The following is a 25,701-nucleotide window of genomic DNA, read 5'->3' as shown; positions in this document are numbered from 1 at the left end:
TCTATCAGCAGATGGCAACAGTGCAGCTTCCTCTGCGTCTGTCCACTCACTACCACTCCCATACCATCTGCAGCCTGCTCACATTGAGCTGCAGAGCAAATCAGGGTCTTAGTTCTTCAGAAGAACAACCAAGGCTGAATGTTGATACCTAAGTTTAGTTTGATTGTTATAATTATAATTATTATTTCATTAATATTAAACCTTTGGTCTTGTACATGAAGATGCATCAGGATCATATAAACAGAAGTCAGTTACATGTCCCTACCTCACACTGTTACACTCTAGAACAGTGGTTCTCAAACTTTTTTTTACATCAAGACCCTGTAAAACTACACAAATTAGACCACAGACCCCATTGGACAAAATTTTGAGACAAACACCAGAAATACACAAATATTTGTGACTGAATAGCATTACTTTTTTAGTCAATATATGTTCAAATTGGGGCCAATTGCGTGAAATTTTGGAAAAATTTAGAGAAATTTTTGGAAAAAAGTGGTAAAATTTCAAGACAAAGTTGGGGAACCCTTTGAACCCTCTCAAAGACCCCTGGGGGTCCCCAGATCCCACTTTGAGAACAACTGCTCTAGAGAAGACTTACAGACCAACAACTGCTCTGGCACAAATCATACTTTGAAGAAATGACTGAGGACCCTCTCCATGCAGGGCTCTCTACAGGAGCCTGGTGGGCGGAGTCTGGTTGTCACATATAGTGTATACTGTATATAGCCGACAGCAGCCAGCCTGCCTCTCTCTCCCCAGGGTTCCACCCTGTTTGGTTCTGTTTGGCTTTTGCTAGGTTTTCTTTCTAGGAACATGACATAAAATAATGTTTAGCTTTTAACTTGCGTTGTGTTACCTCCTTTTGTCCTTAAACCAGACTGTAACATTTCAAATAAATACATTTGTTAAATTAAAAGTGAGAGCATGTAGACCCCTTCACTTTCTTTAAAGGAATATTTCAACATTTTGGCAAATTTGCCCATTGCCATAATCCCTATAGTCTTGTCGGTGCAAGCCGTTTTGAGATCGGCGGGACAGAGATACTGTAAACTTTCCGGCTTTCCTTCATCAAACTCATCAAATACACAATCCAACAACTCCGAAACACTCTGGTGGACAAGTTGAGACCTGCACATTCACCATGTTATGAAATAATAAGGGAACGTTATGAGACAGAGTTGTTTTCGAGGCAAATGCGTAGCCGGAACTACATTACAGACATGGCTGTTGGGCTGAGTGATTTCAAAAGTGCAAGTAGTTCCGAGTTTCATGTGTCGCGATGTTACATAAACATAGCGTGCTGAATGTGCGGGGTCCGTTTCACAAAGCAGGTTTAGTGAAAACTCAGAGTCTGTTTTCCGTTTCAGAAAGGGAGGTAACTCAAGCTTGGAGTCAGTTACTATGGCAACACACTCCGTGAACCTAACCTGGTCGGGGGCAGGTTTTCTCCAACTAACCCTGAGTTTCTCCTTTTTATCTGAAGCCTGCAGACTGAAAGCAGCGGCTGACAGGACGTGTAAACTCAGTCAGTCAGACCTCACTGGATGTTTTATTCTCCATATGAGGATTTGTTTGATCGTTCCCGTTGTTCTGCACCGTCAGTTTATCTGAACAACCCTCACATGACATGACACGGACACTTATCTCTCTCTCTCTCTTATTTTTTTCGTAGTAGGTCGATTCATTTGTGGATTATTTCCAGGTGTGATTGATGACTACACGCACATCCCCGTCACATCATAATGGAGATAAACCTGAACATATCAAACACACATTTGGAGTTGCACCTGCTCAACACACGTTGCAGGGGCGGAGTGGGGGTCACCAAAATCTACCGGGAAAAATCTGACTGCACTGGCCCACCGTCGGCCCAAAGCGCACACACACACACACACACACACACACACACACACACACCATTTAGCCTACATATTTATGTACCGCTCAAACAGAGGGGACAATAAGATGGCCTTATGTCACATTCCATAGGCAAAGTCTATGGGTACCAGAAGCAAAAAAAAAAAAAAAAATGTGGGTGAAACAACTTAATCTGTGTGGTCTGGGTGTCCTCCAAGAAGTAAATGTTGAATGGGGTGAAAGAGCTGCAATTAGTGCCTCCCAAGCAGATTTACTTAACACTGCTGCTGACCATAACATTACATCCAGTCAGGTTTACAGACTGTGCTCCGTACTCTGCTCTGCGAATGGATTTTACTGACAGCGCGCTGCAAACGGTCTTGTCCCATCCCTCACCAACATGCTTCGGTGCCCATAGGTTCCGACTCTCAAGTGGTTAAAATCCAGAAGTAACGGTACCCAGTCCGGCCCACTTAGCACGGACTGTGTTGTCTTGTTAAATCAAAACTTATAAATAATGACACACGGGCAGGACTGATAGCTGTTTGGCTTCCGTGAGTCGTTCTATTTTTAGCCGTAGCCGCTAGTTTAATGATAACTTTTCTCAGTGATATGCTAGCGCGTTTCCCATTTCCCATGAGGCTTTGCGCCATTCTTAATTTAAGAACAAACAAACAAATGCTGGTTATTTTATATTTGTGGCCATGAAAGTTCTGTAACATCTGAACAAAAAGAATTAGATACACAAAATATCATTTAGTAGGCTGGATTGATGAGAGTCTGCGTCACTATCGCAACCATGAGTGAGATGTAGAGAGACAAGACGTGGTATAAATAATGGTTGGACTGCTCTATGTAAGAAATCTAAGGAAAACCTTGGAGATTTTCATGATAACATGAATGACTTACATAAACCTCTACTGAATGACGGTGGTCAAAAAGGCCACACAAACTGTGCAGAGCGCAGAACAACTATGGCCAGTTTGCTTCAGCTTAGCCTACTGGCTGGGCGGCCGACCGGGAAATGTTGGTCCCGATGACCATTCCACACTTTGAATATTGAATGACACTAGAGGTTTTTCTTTTTCGATTAATACTCACGCGGTAAAAAATAAATAAAAAATCAGAGTTCACGTCCATTTGCCGCTGCTACAGAATCTTTATTTATTTATTTTTTTTGGTGAAGGGGGGGGGAGTCAGCATTCATACGTCACTCCACCGTGAGAAGTAGGAGGGGCGAGGCTTTTTTTTGACGGCTGCCATGGTGAATCATGTTATCTTTGTTCCATTGATGAGGGCTTTTCATCTTCCCATAACTCAGGGTCAAGTTACCTAGAATTGATTGAACTAGCTGTTATCACCTGTTCTGAAAGCCCAAACTCTGAGTTTCCTATCTCAGAGTTCAGGATTAGACTCAGAGTTTGTTGAACCTGCTTTGTGAAACGGACCCCAGGTCAACTTGTCCATCAGTTTTTTGGTGTTGTTGAATTGTATATTTAGTTTCATGAGGAAAACGTGGCAATACTGTCTCTGCCCCCTGATCTAAAAACAGCTTGCACCGACAATTAAGTAATGAACCTTCTCCTAAAACTATAAGGATTATGGCAATAGGCCAATTTGCCTAAATGTTTAAATATCCCTTTAACCTTAACTGTCTCTCAGTCCACACTCAATATCTAATAATAATGTGAAAATAAAGTAAAAACATGTTTAGGCTATATAAATCTGGGGGAATTATAATCTCTCCTCTCTGAAGTATTCAGACCCATAATTTAGTACTTGAGAAGTTAGAATCCAGAGTGAGACTTATTATTAGTGGTGGTGGTAGTAGTAGCAGTGGTATTTGTAGTAGTACTATTACAGCAGTAGCAGCAGTAGTAGTGGTGGTGGTAGCAGTGGCAGCAGCAGTAGCAGTCTAGTAGTACTAGTAAGAAACGAAGCCACAGAAGCAAGGACAAACCCATAGGCTATTTTCTCAAAACCATCTTTATTCCCAAGAGCCAATTCACATTAGCTGTAATCACTGTTCATCATGAGCACACCATGTCCTTTAGCAGCGCTCATATCACAGGACTGTCCACAGATGGACAGTGAATCTGAAACTGGACGTTTCCAGTAAAACGCAGAGTGCAGGACAGCAAATTTGGAACTGAACTCTGCATCGTCTGGTTTGGCTGCCACAGATTTACTCCTTACACCTACACACACTCCCTTTCTTTCTGTGACGGTTTTCCAGTATGTCTTGAACAGATGAGTTGAACAAGAGAAGACACTCAAAGACACAAGGAGAGAAATCTGTGTTGACAGTGGATGACTTTTCCTCTGATGCTGGTTGTCCTTACCTGTGTTCACATGTAGCTGTGCTGCTTTGTACTGACAGTGAAGTCCAGCTACAGTAATTAGTTTTATTTTAATTGTAGAATGCTGCACAAATTAACTTCTTCTTCTTCTTTTTTTTTTTTTTTTTACCAGTCATAATGTCTTGCTCATACTTTTTTTTCGCAGACATGTGGAAATAGATTTGAGAGCAAGATACCATATCTTTTTAACACTATGCAAAACAGTATGTTCATATTATGCTAACAACATCCGTAAAAAAAAATCTGCAGTCTGAAAATATACATCCTTTTTCCTTTGTACTGTAAAATAGCTTTTCTATGGTGCAACTCTTGTTATTGGTTTATAACTGAGAAACATGTAACAACTCGTGGGAGAGATAACAGCAAACTGGCACCTCTTCAGAAACAGTAAACATCCTCTGAACCAGCAGTCAGCATTGACTATGTTTACATGCACCAACAGCTCTGTCAATATGGAAATTCAAGTAATCATGGTTTTCATGTTTGTGACGTTGAAAATTTCATGGGGCCATTCACTCTCATTGTACAAAAACACACACGTGATTGAGTTCATGTTTGTGATGCTATCTCAAATTTCTGTTTTGAGTTGAGCTAAAGGTACACTAATTATTATTTCTATGGATGAATGAGTCACATGACCACCTGTGACGCTCACAGTGATGAACCAATGTGGAATTATCAGCTCAGTTCCCATCAACTTCTTCAAGGGGACATATTATGGAAATATCACTTTTTGAAGGCTCTTTAACATATTTAGGTGTTTGTCTTGCCTTCTGGCCCCCAAAATGTGAGAATTGACAAAAAAATCTGTAATTTTCAGACTCCCTAGGTTGAAATCCATGTGGTTTTACAAGCTGTTCCCTCGGTTGTCTGGCAATGATGTAACTAGCTTTCGTATTTGCATAATACCACCCCTACCTGGTACCATGGAAGGGGCGGGGCAAGCAGTGGTTAATTTGCATTTAAAGGGGCAGACACTGAAACCAGCCGTTCTGAACGGGGCTGTTTTGAAAGGATGAAAAGAGCTGTGATGTTTGATCTTTGGGGTATTTTGACCGACGCATGTCAAGGTCTTTAGGACACCTGGGGACTATTTTAATTTGTGGAAAAGGAGCATAATACGTCTCTCTTTAAAGAGCACTTTAGTGTCTTTCAGATCTCTGTTTTGGTTTCACAGCCCACACCAGCAACTCGGCTCTCTTCTCAATTGAGCAGTCAGTTGTTGTAAGCAAAGCGCTCCTATGACTCAGCTATACACCAGCAACACACAGCAGACAGAGTCAGCGACTGGTTCACAATAGCAGGTGAAGTGTCACACACTGTATTTCTGTCAAAGAACACAATGGAGGCTGAAGGACAGTCTGTGTTAGACTTACATTCATCAGGTCAACACTGACACTGCTCCACAATTTAGTGCTGGTTTTGCTCTATGTCTGCTTGGGTTTGGTTCATGCTCAACAGTATAAGTCATCTTTATTGAGTGACTTGTGAAGTAAAACTAATAATGAAACTTTAAGGTTACTGTAAATCATTTTAAGATGAGGTTGTTAAAACATACTCTGAAGATTCACCACAGTCCGTTACTTTTATGTGTTGGGATATTTATATGGAAAAATATATTTGTTGGTTCTGGGCTGACTGCATAGATCTAACTAAATGGCACACAGAAGACAATGTCAAACAATGTCAATCTTTGAGTTCATCCTAAAGCAGAAAGAGAGAGCACTTGGTCACAGTCCATACGGGTCCTGCAGTGGTAGCTTAATGCTCAAGTCCACTGACGAGAATGGGAGAAAGAATATCTCACAAAACCTTTATTTAACCTTTATATTTAAGACAACGCACTAAACATCTGATGGTAGTCAGAGCTTTAATTAGAGGAACAATGGGTTCAATAGTGGTATCACTGTGCCTGTATACCAATGAGAAGACTGGAGGCTGAACTTTGACTGTAAAAGAGAGTTATTATCCATTGCTGCAACTCTACATGTGTTCTGAACCTTTGACAACCCATTATTTTACTTTGATGTCCACAGCAGTTTAATGGAAGAAAGTTTCACCCTGTCACCAAGCCTGTTTGCAGGCTATTTTCTGATAAACTCATTGTGCATCATCTGTCAAATAAGCCACAAACTGTTGAAGGAAGCTGCAAATCTGGAGGCCTGACCCATCAGATATTTCTCTCAGGATTTGTTGGATGCTAGACTACAACAAAGAGTTAATTTCAGGCTTACATTTGTCAGGTGGACACAAACATGCACAAATAAATGGGAATACTGTTCTTGTGCAAATATGTGACTGTTTGCTAACACATTGGGCCAAAGCATTTAGTCTATGCCAGTGAATCCCAACATGTGGGCCTCTCCCCCTGGGGGGACCAGACGGTATTGCAAGTGGGCCGTCAAATCATTTTCAAAATAGTATAATTTTTGTGGAAAAAAAAACATGCATAGAAATGTGATTACTTAGAAATAAAATAGGGGAGACCAGGGATGATTGTAAGACTTTTTGTTTGAGCTCCTATAACCTGCAGAGTGTTCATGGTCGGGCTCTCCCCCTCTGTCTACTACATTTAGCCATACATGAAACCTCTCAGTGCCTTTTGGCTTCCTACATGTTTCCCCTGCTCTCAGGTCAGTCCTGAATGTTCTATCCACTTCGTTAAAATAAGAAAAGTGCTCTGAGAACACATCATTTGGCCTCTGGCCTCTACATTGTTTTTGGGGTCAGAGGTGGGCTGCAAACATTTGTGAGATTTTCAAGTGGGCCCTTAGTTGGAAAACATTGGGAACCACTGGTCTAGGTTGTGTGTGGGTGTCAGCTTGTTGTGTAGTTGATTGATTGATTAATTTTATTTGACACTTTGTTGTAAAACATGCTACATGTCTGTACCATAGTTAAAACAGAAGGTCGGGATAACACAATAAAGCCACAGTTCTGCCCTCTAGTGGCACAAAAAAATCAATTAATGGAGCTTTAAAATTACACTTGTTTTTATTTGTGTCTTACTGTAACTCTCATTGTGGTCCTTTACCTGTGCAGGAACATCTACAGAACTTGTATTTTAACTGCAGGAACTTAGTTCCAGTTTTGGTGCCCAGGCCACAGTTTGTGCCTTCCAAGAAGTCCCAGCTCCTGAGGTAGTATGTGGTGTTAACAGTACTGTATGTCAGTGACTGGTCAAACACAAGCATACAAACTGCTACAGCACGTATACAACTTTCATTCAAACCGCAAAGCAAGCTAGAGCTGTCACTGGTATACTGGGGCTTAGAGCATGGGATCTTTTCTTTCTCTTGTTAAATGATGTTGAACTAAAATTACAACAGCCGAATTCCTGAGTCTAGTCTACAAAGTCTAAAAAAGAGGTCAGAGAGAGCAGAGGAACTTTGATTCAGTGTTGTTACACGCTAAAGTAGAACACCAAACAGCCATGCAGTAAATTACAAAAAAAAACAGATGAGCTTTGTCATGTCATTGCATTAGAAAAAACAAGCCTTGAACAATGTTGTCACTTTTATTCCTTTGTAGGTCTAATTTGCTGATGTGCTAGTCTAATCTTAATGGTTCTTCAGATGCAATTGAAATGCAACACAAATACACCAAAGGGACTTTTCGGTCCTTTTACCAGTTCCTGAGTTTAGCTCCTGGGACTATTTGGTGGGTAAAGGCCATTACACTCGTCTACATCCAAATCAAGACCCGAACTGACCTGATGCACTTCAACTTGTGTCACCAGCTCCTGGTTGTGATAACTGACCAAATTCAAACATCTGTGTTTTTTATTTTATTTTATCACCATTGTTTGTGCCCCCCTCCCCCCCGACATTCACTCATCATTTGACATCACAGGGCAGATTCAGTCACACAACATGAAGATGAATCCAACAGGACTGTGGACATTGGGGGTGCATGGAAACGTAGCCAATACTACTTTTCCCAATAAAAGAAATGGCTCTGTCTCAGCATGACACGGCCGTATACAGGCCGACCGGGACCCGCTGAGCGCTGGGTGCCTGTCCTAACCCCCCCCTGCCCCCACCCCCACCCCCACCCCTAACCCCCCTTTTTACGTCTCTCTCCCTCTGATTGTCTGTGCATTTATATTGAGTCTGTACAGTTTGCGAGGTGTGTGTGTGAGGTCCGGGTCATTCAAACACTGCAGCAAGTCTATTGCTTTGATAAAAAGGCATCACTTCACAGAAAAGAGAAAAAACAAACAAACAACAACAACAACAACAACAAAAAAAACACAAGCGGCTTTGAGGAGTAGTGTGAAGCTGGAAAAAGCGAGATATACAAAGCAAATGTTTGTCACATTGCAGACAACAATACCATAGAGAAGTTTCTTTTTTTTTTGAGAACAACAAAAATGAACATATGAGCTAAAAATAAAGGACAGAGCTACGTTTCACAACCTGGCCAGCTCTCTCAGTGTACCTTGCTGATGATGAATCATACTGTTGGTTTGTGTTTGGCCCAGCCAGTGTTTAACTTGGCCTCCGAATCCCACTGCTCACAGTGGTGGGGTCTGACCTATATGATACGTAGGCACATGCATATACTGTATGTGTATATATGTGCATGTTACTGTATACTGTATACTGTATGTACTGTGTATGTGCGTGTCGGCGTGTTAGTGTATATGCATGCCATCATCAGAGGGAGGTTGGCTGTGATAGAAACACATCATGTTCTTTTCTGCGTGTGGGTAAGACAGTTGGATCAGCCGTGTCCCCTGACAACCGTAGCACCATGACGTCACTGCTTTTACGTCACGTCTCCCCAGTCCGCAGGGAGGCGCCGGGGTTAAAGGAAGAGAAACAGAAACAAATGAGGGGGAGGTGTGTGTGTGGGGGTCTGACTAGTGAGGCAACGCGGCCGAGATGAAACACTTAAAAAATTTGCACTGGTTCTAAAGTCAGAGCCGCTAACGTGGACTAAAAACACGAGAGGCATGCACTAACTAGCACAACCAGTCGAGCGTTGGTGTCGCTATGACAGCTCAGCAGGGACTCGGTAAGGAGGGCATCATTCACTTGGTTTTGGCACAGCATGTGGCATTGTTACAAAAAAAAAAGGAAAAGAAAAAGAAACAGAGAGGATAAACGAGTCATATTTTGATTGTCTTTTCTTGACATCAGTGTCATTGTGTGCTTTTAGTTAAGTCCTGAACAGTTCTTCTCAGGCAAAGATGAACAGGCTTCATCTTAATGCTACCGCTGCATTCCTTTCAATGTCGGAAGTCTGAATCAACCACGAGGTCCAGATATCTAGGCTACTGTGTAGAAAATAAAGGCGATAATCACTGACACAAGCAGGAGTCTCTTCAGCCGAACAGAGACGATAAACAGTACGACGCTGTTTATGTACTGCAGCTGCTAACTATTTATACTCATGATCTATTATGCACTGATTATTTTCTTGACTTATCATTTGGTCAGATAATTGCCTACTTAATTTCGGAGGGGTTACGATGATGTCACCAATCTGATTTAATCTCATTTATCAGGTAAAGACAAAGAAAAAGCTGAAAGAGAGGAAAAGATTTTACGGGAAATTTGTGAACGGAATATTCAAAAAAGGTGAGGGATTATTTCTGTGTCGATTGACTAATCAATTCATTTGATTAAAGGGAGCTCTACATTTATACATATCAGAGTGTGTGTTTTGCTGGTCAGGTCTGAAGTGGACCTGACGGTTTCAGGAGTTGAAGTCATGCTGTGGAACGAGGCTGTGCTGAGATAACTAGATTTCTGAATGACACTTTCTACATATGAGAACATACAGTATGTTAAAGGCAAAGCAGTGTGGTTCGCTGCGATAAGTTTTCTTGCATATTTCTGACTGCGGTGTCATAAACATTCTCTACATTCATTTGACAGTTCCTTTTTTTTCTTTTTTGTGCGAAACAACTTACAGCTCATGCATTTTCAAAATAAATCTCCTCTCTTTTTCACGAATACAATGAGTCGCGGCAAAAAAAAACGAGCAAAAAAAAAAATCAGATTTTTCCGACATCTCTGGAATGCAGCACGACGACGTTTAATGTTATGATGAGTGGCTATGCAGAGACTCTGGAAGGCCTGCGAGCTGTTGTCCATTAAAAGTGAGTGCTGCTATTAATGGGTCAGGTCACAGTGTGATGATGGCGAGGCACGGAGCAGTTCAGACGCTCACCAGATGGATAAGACTATATGACAGTTCATATATTAACCAACAAATGGGTCCAATACAGTCGAGCAGGTGAGGTGAAAGGCTGACGTTAAGAATGTCTTTGTTTTGTCTGTCAGGTGAGCAGCCATCGACCTGGAGAAGGGAAATGGTGCATGGTTTCTAATCAATAAACAAGTGCTGATAAAATCACCATTATGCCAACTGTACAATCATTAACACATATCCGAGGTGATAGGTTATATCCACAACAATAACACACACTCACACGCACACACACACACACGCACAAAAAAATGTACCCGCACTGTAAGGAATGGTTCCATCCAAAACTAGACCAGAGAGCTACTCCTAATGTATGGAATGAAGTGACACTCAGTAGTGCTAATAGAAAGTTTGTTGTGACGGGCCTTCTGCTAGTTCCACCCCTGAGACCACCAGGGTGCCCAGGCGCTGACGGATGCACACACACACACACACACATTCAGTCTCTCACACATACATGGACGCACACGCAACCACACACACACACATACACTAAAAATCCATTGGTCAGTCCTCGAAGACCTCCAGGAAGAGAGGAGGGAATAGCTCGGTGGGACACTCCACTTTCATGTGAAGGAATCGGCTGGCGTGGCAGGCGCCGATCATCCGCAAGTCCGTCACCTTCATTAGCAGCTTGGGCCAGAAATGTGCCACTTTGTGTTTGCGGTAGTTGATGTAATGTTCAAAGGCCAGCAGGAACTCCTCTTGGCAGCGCTCGATTCGGTCCACGCTACTCAGGCCTGGTCGATCTGAGGGGGGAGGGGGGGGGCAGTGTCATTAGTGAGAGGAAGCAGCAGCCAGAGAAACCTGACCACCAGATGTTAATGATTCCTGTACTTTTTTGTGAAAACATAATACAGAAACGACTTCGCATTTGCTAAACCAATACCTAAAATCACTCATTTCCTAATGGAACTAAACTCACTGATTAAAGGTACCATCCCGGATGGCTCATTTTGTGGCAAAAATATAAAAATCTGAGTATATCGGTTAAGTATTAGACAGTAATTGATGACATAAGTGATTTGACATATCAATGACGAAATTTGGTCATCTGTGTAAGGAGTAGGGGCCAAAATTTGGCTGACCAATCAAATTAGTCTCAGACAACTTTGGTTGGATGGCCCGTCTGTCAGTCAACGTGCACGCTAAATCATTAGTCCAGTAAATCCAGCCGCCCGGGATTGTACCTTTAAATCTCTCATGGTGCTAAACAACAAAAAAGCAACATATTACTGAATAACTATGAAAAGTTTTGTCCTGAAGCCTTTGACTGACCCTCTTTTTATGATTGTTTTGTTTGCTGTTTTATTTTCTCTATGTATCTTATTCTATTCTTCATCCCTTTTGTATCCATCTTTAACCTTTTTTTTTCTTCTTCAAACTGAATTTAATAATTGCTCTATCATTATACAATGCTTCTGACTATTAGTGCTTTTTGATGTGCTGTTCTGCATCTATGTATACAGTGTTGGTTCTGTATATACCTGCTCAATAAAAAAAAGAAAAAGAAATAAAAAGAGAGAAACCTGACCACTCATTCCTCATCAAATAACATGAGTGAGCCGACAAAGTCACACTAACACTCCATCCATAAGGAACACAGTGACAGAATGTGACTATTTCTGTAATAAAACATCTAAAAGCAAAATCACACCAGACTGGGGACGCAGGGACAGAGACTGAGGTCCATGATGTAAAATAGTTATGTGGATCTCAAAATACACATACAAAAGCTAGTTTGTACTGCGCATTAATACAATAATCATATTCAGGCAGCTTGTTGATATATATGATATTTTCTGTCTTCTTTCAGCTACATCCTCACTCTCCGTCTGTGTTCTGCTGAATTTGGTGACTATCACAAAAATTAAGAAAATTAATCAATAAATAATAAAAGTATTCATTTCAAGTCGTAATAAAGCATAATTGAGTACTGGAATAAGATCAAGAGGATACGTTGTTTTGTTACTTGTGCTTCACTTGCAGTTATGTAGCTAGTTTGTTAACTGGATAGACAGCACCAGTTGCTATTTACTGTATTGTGTATGGATGATTATATTCCATTTGCTTTGATGCTCATATTTCATTGGGATGTTTTTCTAAAGCTGTTCTGGTATAAATGCCTTTAAAAAAAAATTAAAATCTTTTGCACAAAAAACTATAAAGTTCAACTTCCAGTGCTGCGTCCAGTACTGGTTGTGGACATTAGACCTTGACAGTGGTATTGATTAGTGGCTACTGTAAGTGTGTCAGAAGGCAAAACAGATGGGCAGGTTAACCCCATGTCATGTCTTACATGGACAGCAGCACACAGCAGAACATTATTGATCTTCAATGAGATGCAGAGTGTCCCAGAGAAACTGTTGCCGAGTAACAACCACGCTGGCTGGACAAAGCCGCTCAGAGTGATTATGGTGATTAATTGATTGGACCAGTAGGTTTGTATGGATTTCATGTCAGAAACAAGTATTCTCACAATCTGTGCAGGACGCCAAAGTACAGTAGTCCAGTATGTGATGAGTGATCCTAATGATTTATAGATGGACCCTCAGTCTCTAGTGCCTCTAGTTTTGTTATAAATATGTTAAAGGATTAGTTCAACATTTTGGCAAATTCGCCTATTGCCATTCTCCCTATAGTCTTAGGAGTAGGTTTATTACCTTTAATTGTCAGTGCAAGCTGTTTTTAGATCAGCGGTGCAGAGACATGAGCTCTGCATGGTGCACAGTATTTCCGCCTGTCCCTCATCAAACAAACTCATCAAATACACAATCTAACAACTCCAAAACACTCTGGTGGACAAGTTGTGACCTGCACATTCACCACGCTATAAGATAATAATGCAACGTTACGAGACAGAGTTGTTTTCCAGAGAAATGCATAGCCGGAACTACATTCCAGACATGGCTGCTCGGCAGAGTGATTTCAAAAGCTCAAGTAGTTCTGAGTATTTACTTTATGTGTCGTAATGTTCATAATTATACGTTATTATTTCTAGCGTGGTGAATGTGCAGGTCACAACTTGTCCACCAGAGTGTTTTGGAGTTGGATTGTGTATTTAGTTTGATGAAGGAAACGTGGAAATACCATGAGCCTCCGTAGTGTAGCTCTGAGCAGCTCACGTCTCTGCCCCGCCGATCTAAAAACAGCTTGCGCCGACAATTAAAGGTAATGATCCTACTGCTATGACTATAGGCAATAGGCCAATTTGCCCAAATTTTGAAATATCCCTTTAAGAGGCTGCAGTCAGCATTGTAATGAGCGTCCACACAGCAGGTGCTTACCAGATGAAAGCAGGATGACGGCCTGCAGGAGAGCCACCTCGGAGTCGTCCAAGTTAAAGGAGGACAGCGACACGCCGAGGTCGAAGATGGCGTCCGACACGACGCCCAGGCCTCCGTTCTTCAGCTGACCCCGTGTGACCGCCATCTCGCCGTTCAGCGTGAGCGTCTCGCTCTCTGGGTCGTAGCGAACGGCGGCTCGCAGTGACATGATCTCCATACAACAGCCTTTCAACAGGATGATCTGGTCCTCACAAGGCAACTGGTGACAAGGACACACAGATGAGCGTTGTTAGTGGCAGCTATAGCAATTATTTATTATTATTTTGTTTTTGTCAGTTTAAAGCTGTAAAATTTCAGTGTAAATAATGTTAAAAATGTGATATTTAACTAAAACAAAACATTTAAATAAAAATTCTAATTAAATGACATTTTTAGAAGCTGCTTTGTTTGCCTGTGTTAACCATGAACTACCATCTGACAGGTAATTAAACAATGCCATTAGCATTATATAAATACAATAATATATATTATGAATGCATTATTAGTATAAATGAGACACTGAATATCATTCCTACATCTTATTATTGCTTATTGTTTATACTAAAAAACAGATCCTATTTCTGATCAAATCAATCTCATAGATGAGCTGTTACAAATGTTTTACTGTTCATTTTCTTGAGTTGAATGTTAAAAATAAAATAAAATAAAATAAATAAAATAAAAGATTCCTTTCAATTTTCTAGTGTTGACCATCTTTCTTTCTCTGTTGTTGTTTTGTAACTGTTTAGAAATTATCATTAAAACAGAAACAACAGAATATAATATATAAATATATTATCAAATTATTGTTTACATTTGTTTAATTTTTCTTTTATATATTATTCATTAAATAGATATGTTGTTTTATTGAAATCCTGTATCAACATTTTAACTGAGCTCTGACAGTAAAGAAATTCACATACATTTGACATTGAACAATTCCTGGATCCTTTCAATGTGGTTATGAAAAAAAAAAATATATATATATAGGCTAGAGTGCTCTCTGCTGATCAAACTAAATCACCTCAAAGTTTTCTTTGTTGTATTTTCTCTGTGATAATCTTATCGGCTCTAGTGTAAATCCACTGCAGAGACTGCAGCTCAGCTGGCGCTGCCTGCAGCCAGCAGAGGGCGCATCCTGTTCTCTGTTCTTCAGTAATGAGCAGCTTCACTTACCTCACAAAACATAGGCAGTTTTTTGGCAAAGTCCACCACTCGGGTTATGGCAGGGGTGATAATTTTTGTAAACTGACTGAAGGCTTCTATATCCACTTTGCTTCCCTCTGGTGCATTCGCCATGGACGCTTGACCAATATCCTCAGGCTGAAAGGACAAAGAGGGAGGATCGGTGTCTCAGCTGTCTCCACATTTAAATGAAACTGCAGACAGAATGTAGCAGTGTGATGTGTTGTAGCTAACATGTACCGATCTCTCTTAATGAAATGTGTCATGCATGTTAAGAGTAGTGACACACAGTAAGGCTGTGACTGCATCAGGCTCTATGTGGAAGACAGTTTCAGTTTCTTACCCTAGTTTCCTTCACCCCCGCTGCACTCTGGTCAGAAGTATAGAATAAATTACATGTTATTTCATTAAGAAGCATAGCTTCCTCGACCTGTTGGATAATCAACAGGAATTGTGAAGTTTCAATGAAGAACCCGTGTCAAGCCAACTAAAAAGAAAACAAGTTAAACTGAAGACAGATGAAAGTGTGCAGATAGAGAACAGGTGAGGACACAGATCAGAGTTGGGTTTCTATGGTGGGACTCAGGCTGAGGACCGCCGGGACAAACCGGTCCTCAGAAACACTCCGACGACCGCCGACGACACTGAGATGTGTTACTTTACATCCTGTTATCGGAGTTCTCTGATGGCGAAGTGCAACGTTACAGGACGACAGCGGTGAAAAAAATCTAGTTTTGTGCAAAGCTGAAACAAAACTAAATTTCAGTTTTCCATTTCCAGAGGATGAAACAGATCTGATCTCTGTTGTCTCAAGTCTATTTCCTTATTAACCTAAATCTGCCTCACTGCTTTAAAACTGGGACAAAGCTCATGATTCCACCTGAAGTGTCTCAGTTCATGTCTGTGACAGTTTGCTCTGGATTGTATGACATCATCTCCCCATGTTTGTCATAGCAAATGGAGTTTTGCCTTAAAGAGAGGGTTTAATGAGGAGATCTGCCATTACCCACAATTATATGATTCTAATTTGAAAAACTACAAGGGGCCAAATGGTTCTGAACTCCTCTAAGAGTTCCCACATCAGATTTTCTCTTGTTCTCTCGTTCTACTTGTTGTTGGCAGACTACGTTGTGCTGCATTAACTGCCAAATTGTGGATCTGGAAATGTGCACGGCTGGAACCGACACAGACCATTAATTGTTCTGTTTTGGATTGGTCACCTGATGATCGAGCCAGAAATGTTCAAAAATAAAACACTGACCACACATCACATCACTACCATGTTATAACTGGTGGCATGGCTCACCCCATTGGGGGGTAAAAAAGAGACCGAATCCGAGAGTCAACAAAACTGTGCCGACAGAAACGCTCTCAGCCTGGTAGGAAGCTGTACGGAGAGAAGGAACAAAACCGCATCAGACCGCCGCCCGCTCGACACTCGGGGAGTGTTTCCTCTGATCGTGCCATAGAAAGCCAAAATAGAGTCAACAGCCGACAGACTTTCAATCCGGACAGAGCGATTAAACTTTACAGAAAAGAAACAAAATTAGTCAAAAGGGTTGAGGTGTGAAATCAAAAAGCTACAAACAGATAGAAAGGAAAATGACAGAGCATGAAAAAAGCAAGTCATTAGTATTAGCGATTAAGGCTCATTGCATGGTAGGACATAAAGAAAGACAAGAGTAAGATGTTCCATTATAAATTAGTGCAGCTGCGTTGAGGAACACACTTTTCTCCATCGTCCAGCTAATTCTCTCCATTCTACAAGGAGATACAAAAAACACATGGACATATTAACACAGGGAACAGTGGCACAGTGGTTGTGGTGGAGGTGGAGGAGACAGGGGGAAGGCCGGGGAGGGGCTGGGGTGGGGTGGGAGGATTGGATGAGGCAGGGTAATCAATACAATGAAGGCTGTGGTCAGGACGGAGGGAGGGAGGGAGGGAGGGCGTCTCACCAGGAATTTCCGCTTCTGCTTCCAGAGGTTGCCCTGGGCGTTGGTTGCCATGTGGGCGTCCGTCACCATGCGGATGAGGTCCCACTCCTCCTGGGTGGGCTCCTGCCGGTCCCACACCGTCCTCTGCAGCTCCTCCTTCCGACGGCGCTCCCGGTTCTCCTCAATCAGCTTCCGCTTGGCCAGCCTCTTGCTGTCGTCCAACACCACTGAGGTGGAAGGAAGAGAGGGAGAGCAGGAAGGAAAAAAAGAGGAGAGGGAGGAGGAGGAGGAGGAGGAGGAGGGAAATGCATGACATGACAAACTGGTGATGTTATTGAAAATACAAGGCATGGCAGCTGAAGTTTCAGTCCTGTGACAGTAGAAATAAACTGTTATACACAGGAAAATCAGCAGTAATGCTTAGTGATGGAAGAATGGCGTTATTAAATAACGGTGTTACTAACCGCACTACTTTTTTAAGTAACGAGTAATCAAAAAAAGTTATTATTTCCCCCGTTATATCACCGTTACCATTACTGAGAATAAAATGTTACATGACTCAAGAAGTCCGTTACAGTGTACCTCATGTACACTTTTTTCAGTCCATCAACTAGTCGGAAAAAATCTGTTTATCAGAAACTAACCAATTGACTCAGAAGGTTATGGTTAGAGGGTTAGGGGGGCGAGTCCAAGTAAATTGACATATTTGAGCATTTTATTAAAAAAAAAACGCAATAGTTAGCTTTTCCTGGTAATTAGTTACTTTTATAATGTAGTAACTCAGTTACTTTTTGGGGAAATTAAGTAACTAACTAACGTTTTCAATAATCTGAAAACTCGTAACCCTAACCCCCACATATTGTGCCATTTCTGCGCTGTATATGAGGCGCTTGCAGGGCACCAGGTCAGCATGAGGCAAGGCAGCAACCAGGGCTGTAATCTGACACCACACACTGCAGTGATTGACCACAGTCAATATGTGATGGATCAGTGGTCAGAGGCTGCAGGTGAAGAGACGAGACGGTGTCCAAGAGACATGAGGAACCAGGAGCAACAAGAGAAAAAAAAATAAAACAAGAACTTACAGTAGATGTTGTTGAAATAAAAATGTAAACTTTGTTTTTGCATTAACACCTTAGAAAATTAAAAAAAATTAAATAAGAATTATTAATAATAATGAATATTATGTGTCCCAATTTGGCCCTGGTGCATGTAATCATGCTCAATGATGTAGCTCTTTCCTGAAGGTTTCCTCAGTGACTGTTGGACACAACCAGATTCAGGTCAAACCCATACCTCACTTCAAGTGATGCTGCCCCTTTGGTCTCTATTTGAAATATTTAGGCTTGAAATGCCACTGATTTAGTAAAAGCAGTGTCAGATTATTTGAACCTGTTGACTTTCTACTCAACTCACACTTAAAACCAACGCTCCTTCATCCTATGGACAAACCTCCTTACCACAGTCTGACATTTTTTTTAATTTTTGAATTGACCTTTTGCAGTTGTGTCCCATCCTAACTATACATATGGTTTATTTGTGACTTGTTCTACTTGTGCATTGACTTGAATACTACTGTGATCTCGACAACATTGCAAACAAGGGCAAAACCTCAACGAAAACAAATAAAGGTTTGATGAAATAAAAGAAGAGGAGCTGTTTTATGTTATGTACAAAGATCTAGAAACAGGCACCACCTCACTGAGGCTGAAACACTCACAGTCTGTTGCCATGCCCACGGCGATGCACTTCTTGAAGCGACATTCCTGGCACTGATTCCTGGTCACTTTGTCGATGACACACTTCCCCTCGTACTTGCAGGCGTAGGTCGGGTTGAGGTTCTTCTGGATGGTCCGCCTGAAGAAACCCTGCACGGCAGACGCTCAAACTGCTCAGGTCCGTTCACGGAAAATGATGATGATGATGATGATGATGATGAATGATGATGATGATGACGAAGATAGTGTAAAAGAATCACTTGCGTTACCTTGCAGCCCTCACAGGTGATGCAGCGATAGTGATAGCCGGTGGCTTTGTCTCCACACACTACGCAGAGCTCATCCTTGTCTAGGTAACTTGGTATGTACCCTGCAGAGAAGAACACACCGTTAACATCCCATTTGATTCATGTGTATCCACAAGCTTCCCAACGTCATCTATGGTCAAAACCGGAAGCTGTTTTTGCATTTCGGGTGGAATTGTACGTTTACGTTTCCATGGTTTACAGTCGTTGTCATAGTTGCGGTAAATGCATGGATCTATTAACGCTGGCTTTTAACACGGATGTCAATTTGTGTGATATCCATTGTTAAAAGCTGGTGTGATGATCCATGCGTTTTACAGATTTTCATTGAAAAAAAAAAAAAAATCAATTTACCGCGACTACAGGAACCATGGAAACGTAAACATAAAATTCCACCGGAAGAGCAAGACCGGCTTACATTTTTGACGTTCGGAAAAAGGTGGATACAAATAGTTTGAATAATCGAAAATTACAACCAGATTTTTAAGGAATGTGGATATAATACTGACAGGTAAATTTAGTAACATGACAGGTTTTACACTTTAAGCCTGTGAATATTCTCATTTGTCCAGGTCATAGTTATCTCAAGGAGGAAGACTTCCTAGACAAATAACCAAGTCCAGTTGCATTGGATTTAAATTTCCTTGAGGTTGAACTGTTTTGTGTCCATCTCTAACATGTGAGTATGGACTGATATGTAAATGAAAAGTGAAACATGTAGGCACCGACGTCCACAGACAACACCGTGGCTTCTACTTCACTCACTGTGTTAACACCTGGCCCATTTTTAGAGATTCAGCTTAATGAGATCAGCACTTTGACCTCAGGGACCAGAGGTTAAGAAACTGATCAATACTTTTTTTTGGGGGGAGGGGAGGAGGAGGAGGAGAGGGGGGGGGGGGGGGGGGGGGGGCTGGGGTGGTGAAGAAAGCAATAATTCATCTTGCATCAACCTTCTGTTGCCTCCACATCAATCAATAAGGAACCCCCCGCCCGCCCGCCCGCCTCGCAAGCAAACTCTGAACCGGCAGTTGCACCGAGTCGTGCGCATAGACAGACTCGCCGCCACATGACGCCTTAAGTCTTGGATTTACACTTATCAGACTTAATTTGAAAATCCCAGACGTCATTGATTCATTGATTAAGGAGGAGCCATCGCTAATTAGCAAAACCGTACCACAAACCACACAACAAGATGAGAAATATGGACCCGAGACGTGATCCAGACCATGAAGCTACACCAAACATCCAAACTGAAAACACTCGACCGCGGTCTGGACGCTCTACCTTTCTTGTACGCCCCCTCCATCCACTGCAGGTGGGAGAAGTCGGGTTTGATCTCGGGGAAGCTGTACTCAGGCTGGTGGTGGTAGTGGCTGAGTGGGATCTCCATGCTGCAGAACTCGCTCTTAAAAACAGGCGGGCCGCCGGCGGCGTACAGGCACGAGTGGTGCTGTCCGGCGCCGGGCAGCCAGGCCGGCTCCACGCAGGGCGGGAGGTGGTGCAGGGACGGGGGCTCGCAGTGGCCGTACATGGGCCCCTCGCCCGCGTACATGCAGTGTTCCCCCCCGCCCTGCATGCTGTAGCCCCCCATGCCCACGTGGGGCATCTCGTACGTGTCCTGTATGCAGTAGTTCATCATGGAGAAACAATCTTCTCAGAAACAAAAACCAGCCGGAAAAATACGCTCCTAAAAAAAAGAAGAAGCTTCGAGCATCAAGAAGCACAAATCTACAATCTAAAACTTCAGAGAGGTGGGCTCTCCACAGACCACCGTCCACACCTAACAACCATCCCACCCGCCAACACCCAGGCTGAATTGAGAAGCAGAGATTTATGACGACGCAGAGCTCTAATCTTATACCCCACAAATCCTTGATGTGCCACAGACAGTGGTGATGTCACAGATTAAGACCTTGCGTGTTGCACCTATGGTAAATACCATCCAAGTGGTACAGCCCTCCAGAAAGCAGAAACAAAAACATCTCCACAAAGAACAGAAACAAACAAGAAACAAAGAAAACATCTTTTGAATACTGAAGAGGTGAAGAATGAGTGTAAAGTATAAAGAAGGCTCTCATGTCTTCTAAGAATCAGGGCTTCTCTTAACCCTCTAACCTTTACCCTCTGTGCATTAACCCCTCACACTGATCCTGTGGGTATTTTAAACAGAATCCGTAAACAAGCTCATTTAGATCAGTACCATATAATTATTCCTGCCAACTATTTAGCCAATGTTATGACACTAAGAAGATTTGAAGATGTTTTGAGGCCACACACCGCCCTGACTTTTACATTACAGCTACACAGAGTATTAACCTCTACTGTACGGCTAATGTGTAGAGAACAAACAGGAAACATGGAGCCACCAACAATATTTTAACATTTGATTTCCGGACAATTAACAACAAGAAAAATACCCAAAACACTAATTAATTTATCTTCAATTACTGCACAAATCAAATTAACTAGATAAATTACACTCGTTCTAATGTTGTAACTGATCTGTGTCTGTTTTGACTGAGTCAAGTCATGAAGCCATTAAAAAGTTTCAAGGCAAATTATTAATGGATTGGGATATTTTAATGTTCTGGCTGATTGGTGGATATTTTTAATGATTTGTATTTGTGTGATGCATATCATAACTTAAATACATTTAAATGTACACCCCTAGATTAAAACAATAATAATAATGATAATAACAAAACATTAAGAGAAATAAATGTATTCATATTCTGTATAATTTGTATTGAAAATAAAACTTTTTTACATTTATTTTTGAAAACATTTTGGTGACTTTTCAGTTTGAAACAAGGATGATGGCAAAATCAATACTGTCCCTCTCCAAATGTAAGAGACGCGCTGCGACGCACTGTGCGATCTGTTTCAGATAATACACCTATTATCCTCCACACTGGCCACACTCAGCCATATTGATTAGGCCTCCTGCTCTATATTGATGGGATAAGCCTTATGGTCTGGATGTGTATCTGCTGGGATTCATAATGCCCTCTTCAATAATGGAACAGCGTTTCGTCATATTCCACTACGTCATGTTGTTGTATAAAGTGGCTCTTAGAAATGAGGTTTGGTTTTATTGGATACACAAACACACACAACAAACAAAGAAAAACAGGACAGAGAATGAGCTCCTGATGGTTCACTCAGTCATTTATGGAGAATGGATGGTACCGCAGGTCAGGAACCAATTAGTTTTGGAGCAGACGAACTAATCAACTATTTCTCTAGTGGGTTAGATACAGTATGATGGGTTTTTTATGAGTTCATGTGGTTACTTTCACTTTTTTATGCAAGTACTTTCTCTGATATTATGAATAAATACTGTTTTGTTTCATGTAGTCTCGATATAATAGAACTAAAACAACAAAATCATTTTGTATGACTGTAAAACACAATATGGAACAACAAAATATGTTATTTAACACCTATTCTGCCCTACAAAGGCAAAGTGCAGTATCTGTAAAAATGCCAAACTGAGAAAAACAGCTTTTTGTGTTTTTCATTGTCAGGTTTAAGCATCAAATTATGAATAACTACCAAGTCTATAATTGATTAGATAAAGGTGGACTGAATTAAATGTATTTTGTAGTTTGTCTTTCTGACCAATTTAGACCGTTTTATGGCAGATACTGCACTTTGCCTTGGTTTCACAGTGCTTTTTTGGATGGACAGCAAAATAGAAAGCCCAGTAACTCTGGAAATGTTAGCAGTACCAATATCAAATTCTACCAGATTGAAGAGAATATGCCACACTTTTGATTGGTCAATTTTTTTTTTTTTTTTTTTTAAATGCAGATACTGCACTTTGCAGCAGGGCAGTATAAATGGTAAATGGACTTGCACAGTCTCTAGGACCACTCAAAGTGTTTAACACTGTTCGTCACATTCACATAGATTTGCAAAAGGACCAATCCAAAGTCAGGCCACTATAACTCCTAATTACTGACTGAAAAGAATGAATCAAATAATGCACAGGATAATGTAAGTAACTGCAAAGGCTTCAGTTTGTCAAGACGTCATGTGATCTGAGTATAATGTAGTTGACTCCAGACTGAGGTATAAAATAATATTACACCTATACTTGAAACATAATTAATGCAGCACTCTCATTAAATCCAACTGTGATCCTGTCTGTTCATTAAGAAACACAAGAAAGCTTCAACTGGACGAGCAACAGATCTCAATGGAAAATAGTGAGAATCAAAAAGCCTTGTTTCCAGAACGTTAACGTTTTTTTTTCTCCATTAGTTTCAGTGTTGTCGTCGTCTGTAAAGCTTCCGTGCTCATTTCGAGACAGTTTGGTCGCCGATGCCTCTTATCTTCTTATCAAATTACCAGACTGCTAAATACTAGAACAAAGAGCATCCTGTCGGTTCCTGGACCACAAACATGGAGACATGTGAATGCGTGAACACATGGCCAAGTCTGAGTACGGATGCGTGCAGTTTTGGCTTTAAAATCCCTGCTGCTTGCACTTATCTGAACTCTGGGAATCAAAGCCAGTCTGCATGCTCCTGCACACTGGCTGCACACGATCAATACTGCTGCTGCGCTGGATTATCAACCGCTACAGATAATTAGGGTTCCTCTGCACTGCGAACACGTTTGACAAGTTGACATGTTTAACCAAAGATTTATCAATACTGCTCCGCTCTATCACTTTATACTGTTTGAAAACTGGGGGTGTTGGAGACCCCTTGTAAAAGTTTTAGCTTTAAGGCTGCTACTGTAGTGTGCATTCATTAGTCATTGTTGTTTTGTTTTCGTGTGTGACTGGATGTCACAAAATCTTTTCACTTGTTAAGTAACACATTTCAAACTCTTTATGCAATAATGTCAGATTGAAACTTTTTTTGTTATGTTATGTTTTCGTATGTTTTGTTTAATTAATTGGAAGACTGTTGCTCAGTGACTGACAGATTATTTCAGAATAATTATGTATTGAGTGAGGGGCAATATAAGATGTATCTTCTCCCTGCTCCTTTCCAACCGGGGAAAAGTCTTTAAATGACCAGGGCTGAAACAAATAAATGAAATGAAATGAAATGTAGCCATTTACAGAGATTGTAACTTTAAAATATTTCATTTCCATTTTCTTATCCACATCTCAATCTCAGGTTGTTTGCAGTTTAGCAGGTATTTATTCAAAAATGTATGTGTGTGCGTATGTGTGCTTATTAATATCTCCTGGCGATTTAATTTCAGACAACATTTTAAAGGAAGGGAATCAGCACTCTCCCAGGTAATATATGATGGGTGCACGCCACGGCTCGAACAGGCTTCAAATAAGTTAAAGGGCCAGCACTCACATATACGTTTTTCTTCATCCTGCTCCTTTTCATTTATGGTGACTTAGTGTACATGATGTAAATACATAAATTTGCAAGGCTAAGCTTAAAACAAATGTGTATTGTTGCAGGTGTAAAACTATGGCATTCACAAAGCAAGGAACTGAAAAGTTGTACAAGTATATCTCAGTTAAGGAAATGTTTAAAAAAGAAAAGATAAACACCTACAAAAAAGAAGGAGAAAGAGAAAAAGAAGGGAAAAAAGATATATAGATGAGTGGTGTCCACTGTTATTATGCTTGTTTGTTTTCTTGTTATTAGGCTATTATGTTTCATCATCTTTAATTTTTGGAAATAAAGTATAATATTGGTGTTGATAGTAAGCCAATGCAATTATAACTATAGAAAGGGACAGGTACTATATGTTTTTCTTCATCCTGCTCCTTTTCATTTATGGTGACTATGTGTACATTATGTAAATATGTGCAACCATGTGTGTAAACCATGAATGGAATAAATCAAAATGAAATGAAATGTCCTTGTAGCTTTAATGTAACAGGTACCTCGCCACCTGTTACATTAAAGCTACCTAAAGGACATTTTGCGAGTGCTGGCCCTTTAGGCAGGCAACATTTTAAAGACAGTGAAATAATGGGAAAGCAACAATCAAACTTTCTCTTTAGACGATTAAAAAAAGGAAGGAAACTGATTGTTTAGAGGTAAAATAAGCAGCACTACACAATTACTCTCTCACATCAATTTTTGAAAACCAGAGTTGTGCAACAGTCGCTTCCAACCTCTGTAAAACACAACCTCATACAAGCATAAGGAAGGAAGTCAAACAGCAATAAACCTTTTACATTACAGCAGAATTTCTCAGACGAAAGCGCTGACTCCTCTCTGGAGGAAGAAACATATTAGCTGACATATTATATTATTTAAAACTATACAATTATATCTGCATACAGACACACTGCCATCTCTTATTATAACTCATTTCTAGTGAGGAAATTATTTCCCAATTTTGGATCACTTTACAGAGTATTTGCTATCTATCTATCTATCTATCTATCTATCTATCTATCTATCTATCTATGTAACATACAATATTCTCTTCTGCTTTGTCTAACTAATGCATGATCTATGAATTATAAAGTATCTCAGGATTCCCTAAATCCGAGTCAATCTTGACAGTGGTATACAGTGGAGTGCTGATAATCCCCTAATACAGGTAGAAACCCAGAGACCAAAAGCCTAACAATAGGATTATGTGTCCAGATATAATATGACACTTAGAGCGACTTAAACATGTCATCCGGCTCGTGTTGAAGTGACATTTCTGACTGGAGCGCTGGCTTTTTAATCTCATTAGTTGTGGAGAACACGATGATCTGCTTCACAGCGATGCATTTATGGGCTGCAGATACACAGGCTTTGGAAAAACACACTGAGATGGGCCTGACACTTGTTGCTCAGTGAAGA

At 40.9% G+C, this 25,701-nt stretch overlaps 1 protein-coding gene across 3 annotated transcripts in view; it reads right to left on the bottom strand.

Annotated features, from left to right (window-relative positions):
• Positions 1–3,835: 3,835 nt before the first annotated feature.
• thrb (thyroid hormone receptor beta) overlaps positions 3,836–25,701 on the bottom strand; it is a 138,825-nt gene continuing 116,959 nt past the window's right edge. Inside the window, exons 1-8 of one of the 3 annotated variants that reach the window (XM_083981881.1) lie at positions 20,198–21,712; positions 18,875–18,975; positions 18,608–18,755; positions 16,909–17,114; positions 15,294–15,380; positions 14,942–15,088; positions 13,727–13,985; positions 3,836–11,188 (exon numbers count right to left, since the gene is read on the bottom strand). In XM_083981881.1, coding sequence (XP_083838007.1) covers positions 10,947–11,188; positions 13,727–13,985; positions 14,942–15,088; positions 15,294–15,380; positions 16,909–17,114; positions 18,608–18,755; positions 18,875–18,975; positions 20,198–20,552 — 1,545 coding nt within the window. In that variant the 5' untranslated portion in view covers positions 20,553–21,712 and the 3' untranslated portion in view covers positions 3,836–10,946. Of the gene's footprint in view, positions 11,189–13,726; positions 13,986–14,941; positions 15,089–15,293; positions 15,381–16,908; positions 17,115–18,607; positions 18,756–18,874; positions 18,976–20,197; positions 21,713–25,701 lie in introns of those variants that run through there. The other 2 variants (XM_083981879.1, XM_083981880.1) reach the window with 2 other exon arrangements.

This window comes from Trachurus trachurus (genome assembly GCF_905171665.1).
Source record: "Trachurus trachurus genome assembly, chromosome: 11".
Lineage (NCBI taxonomy): Eukaryota > Metazoa > Chordata > Actinopteri > Carangiformes > Carangidae > Trachurus > Trachurus trachurus.
This window is presented reverse-complemented; position numbering and strand designations above follow the sequence as displayed.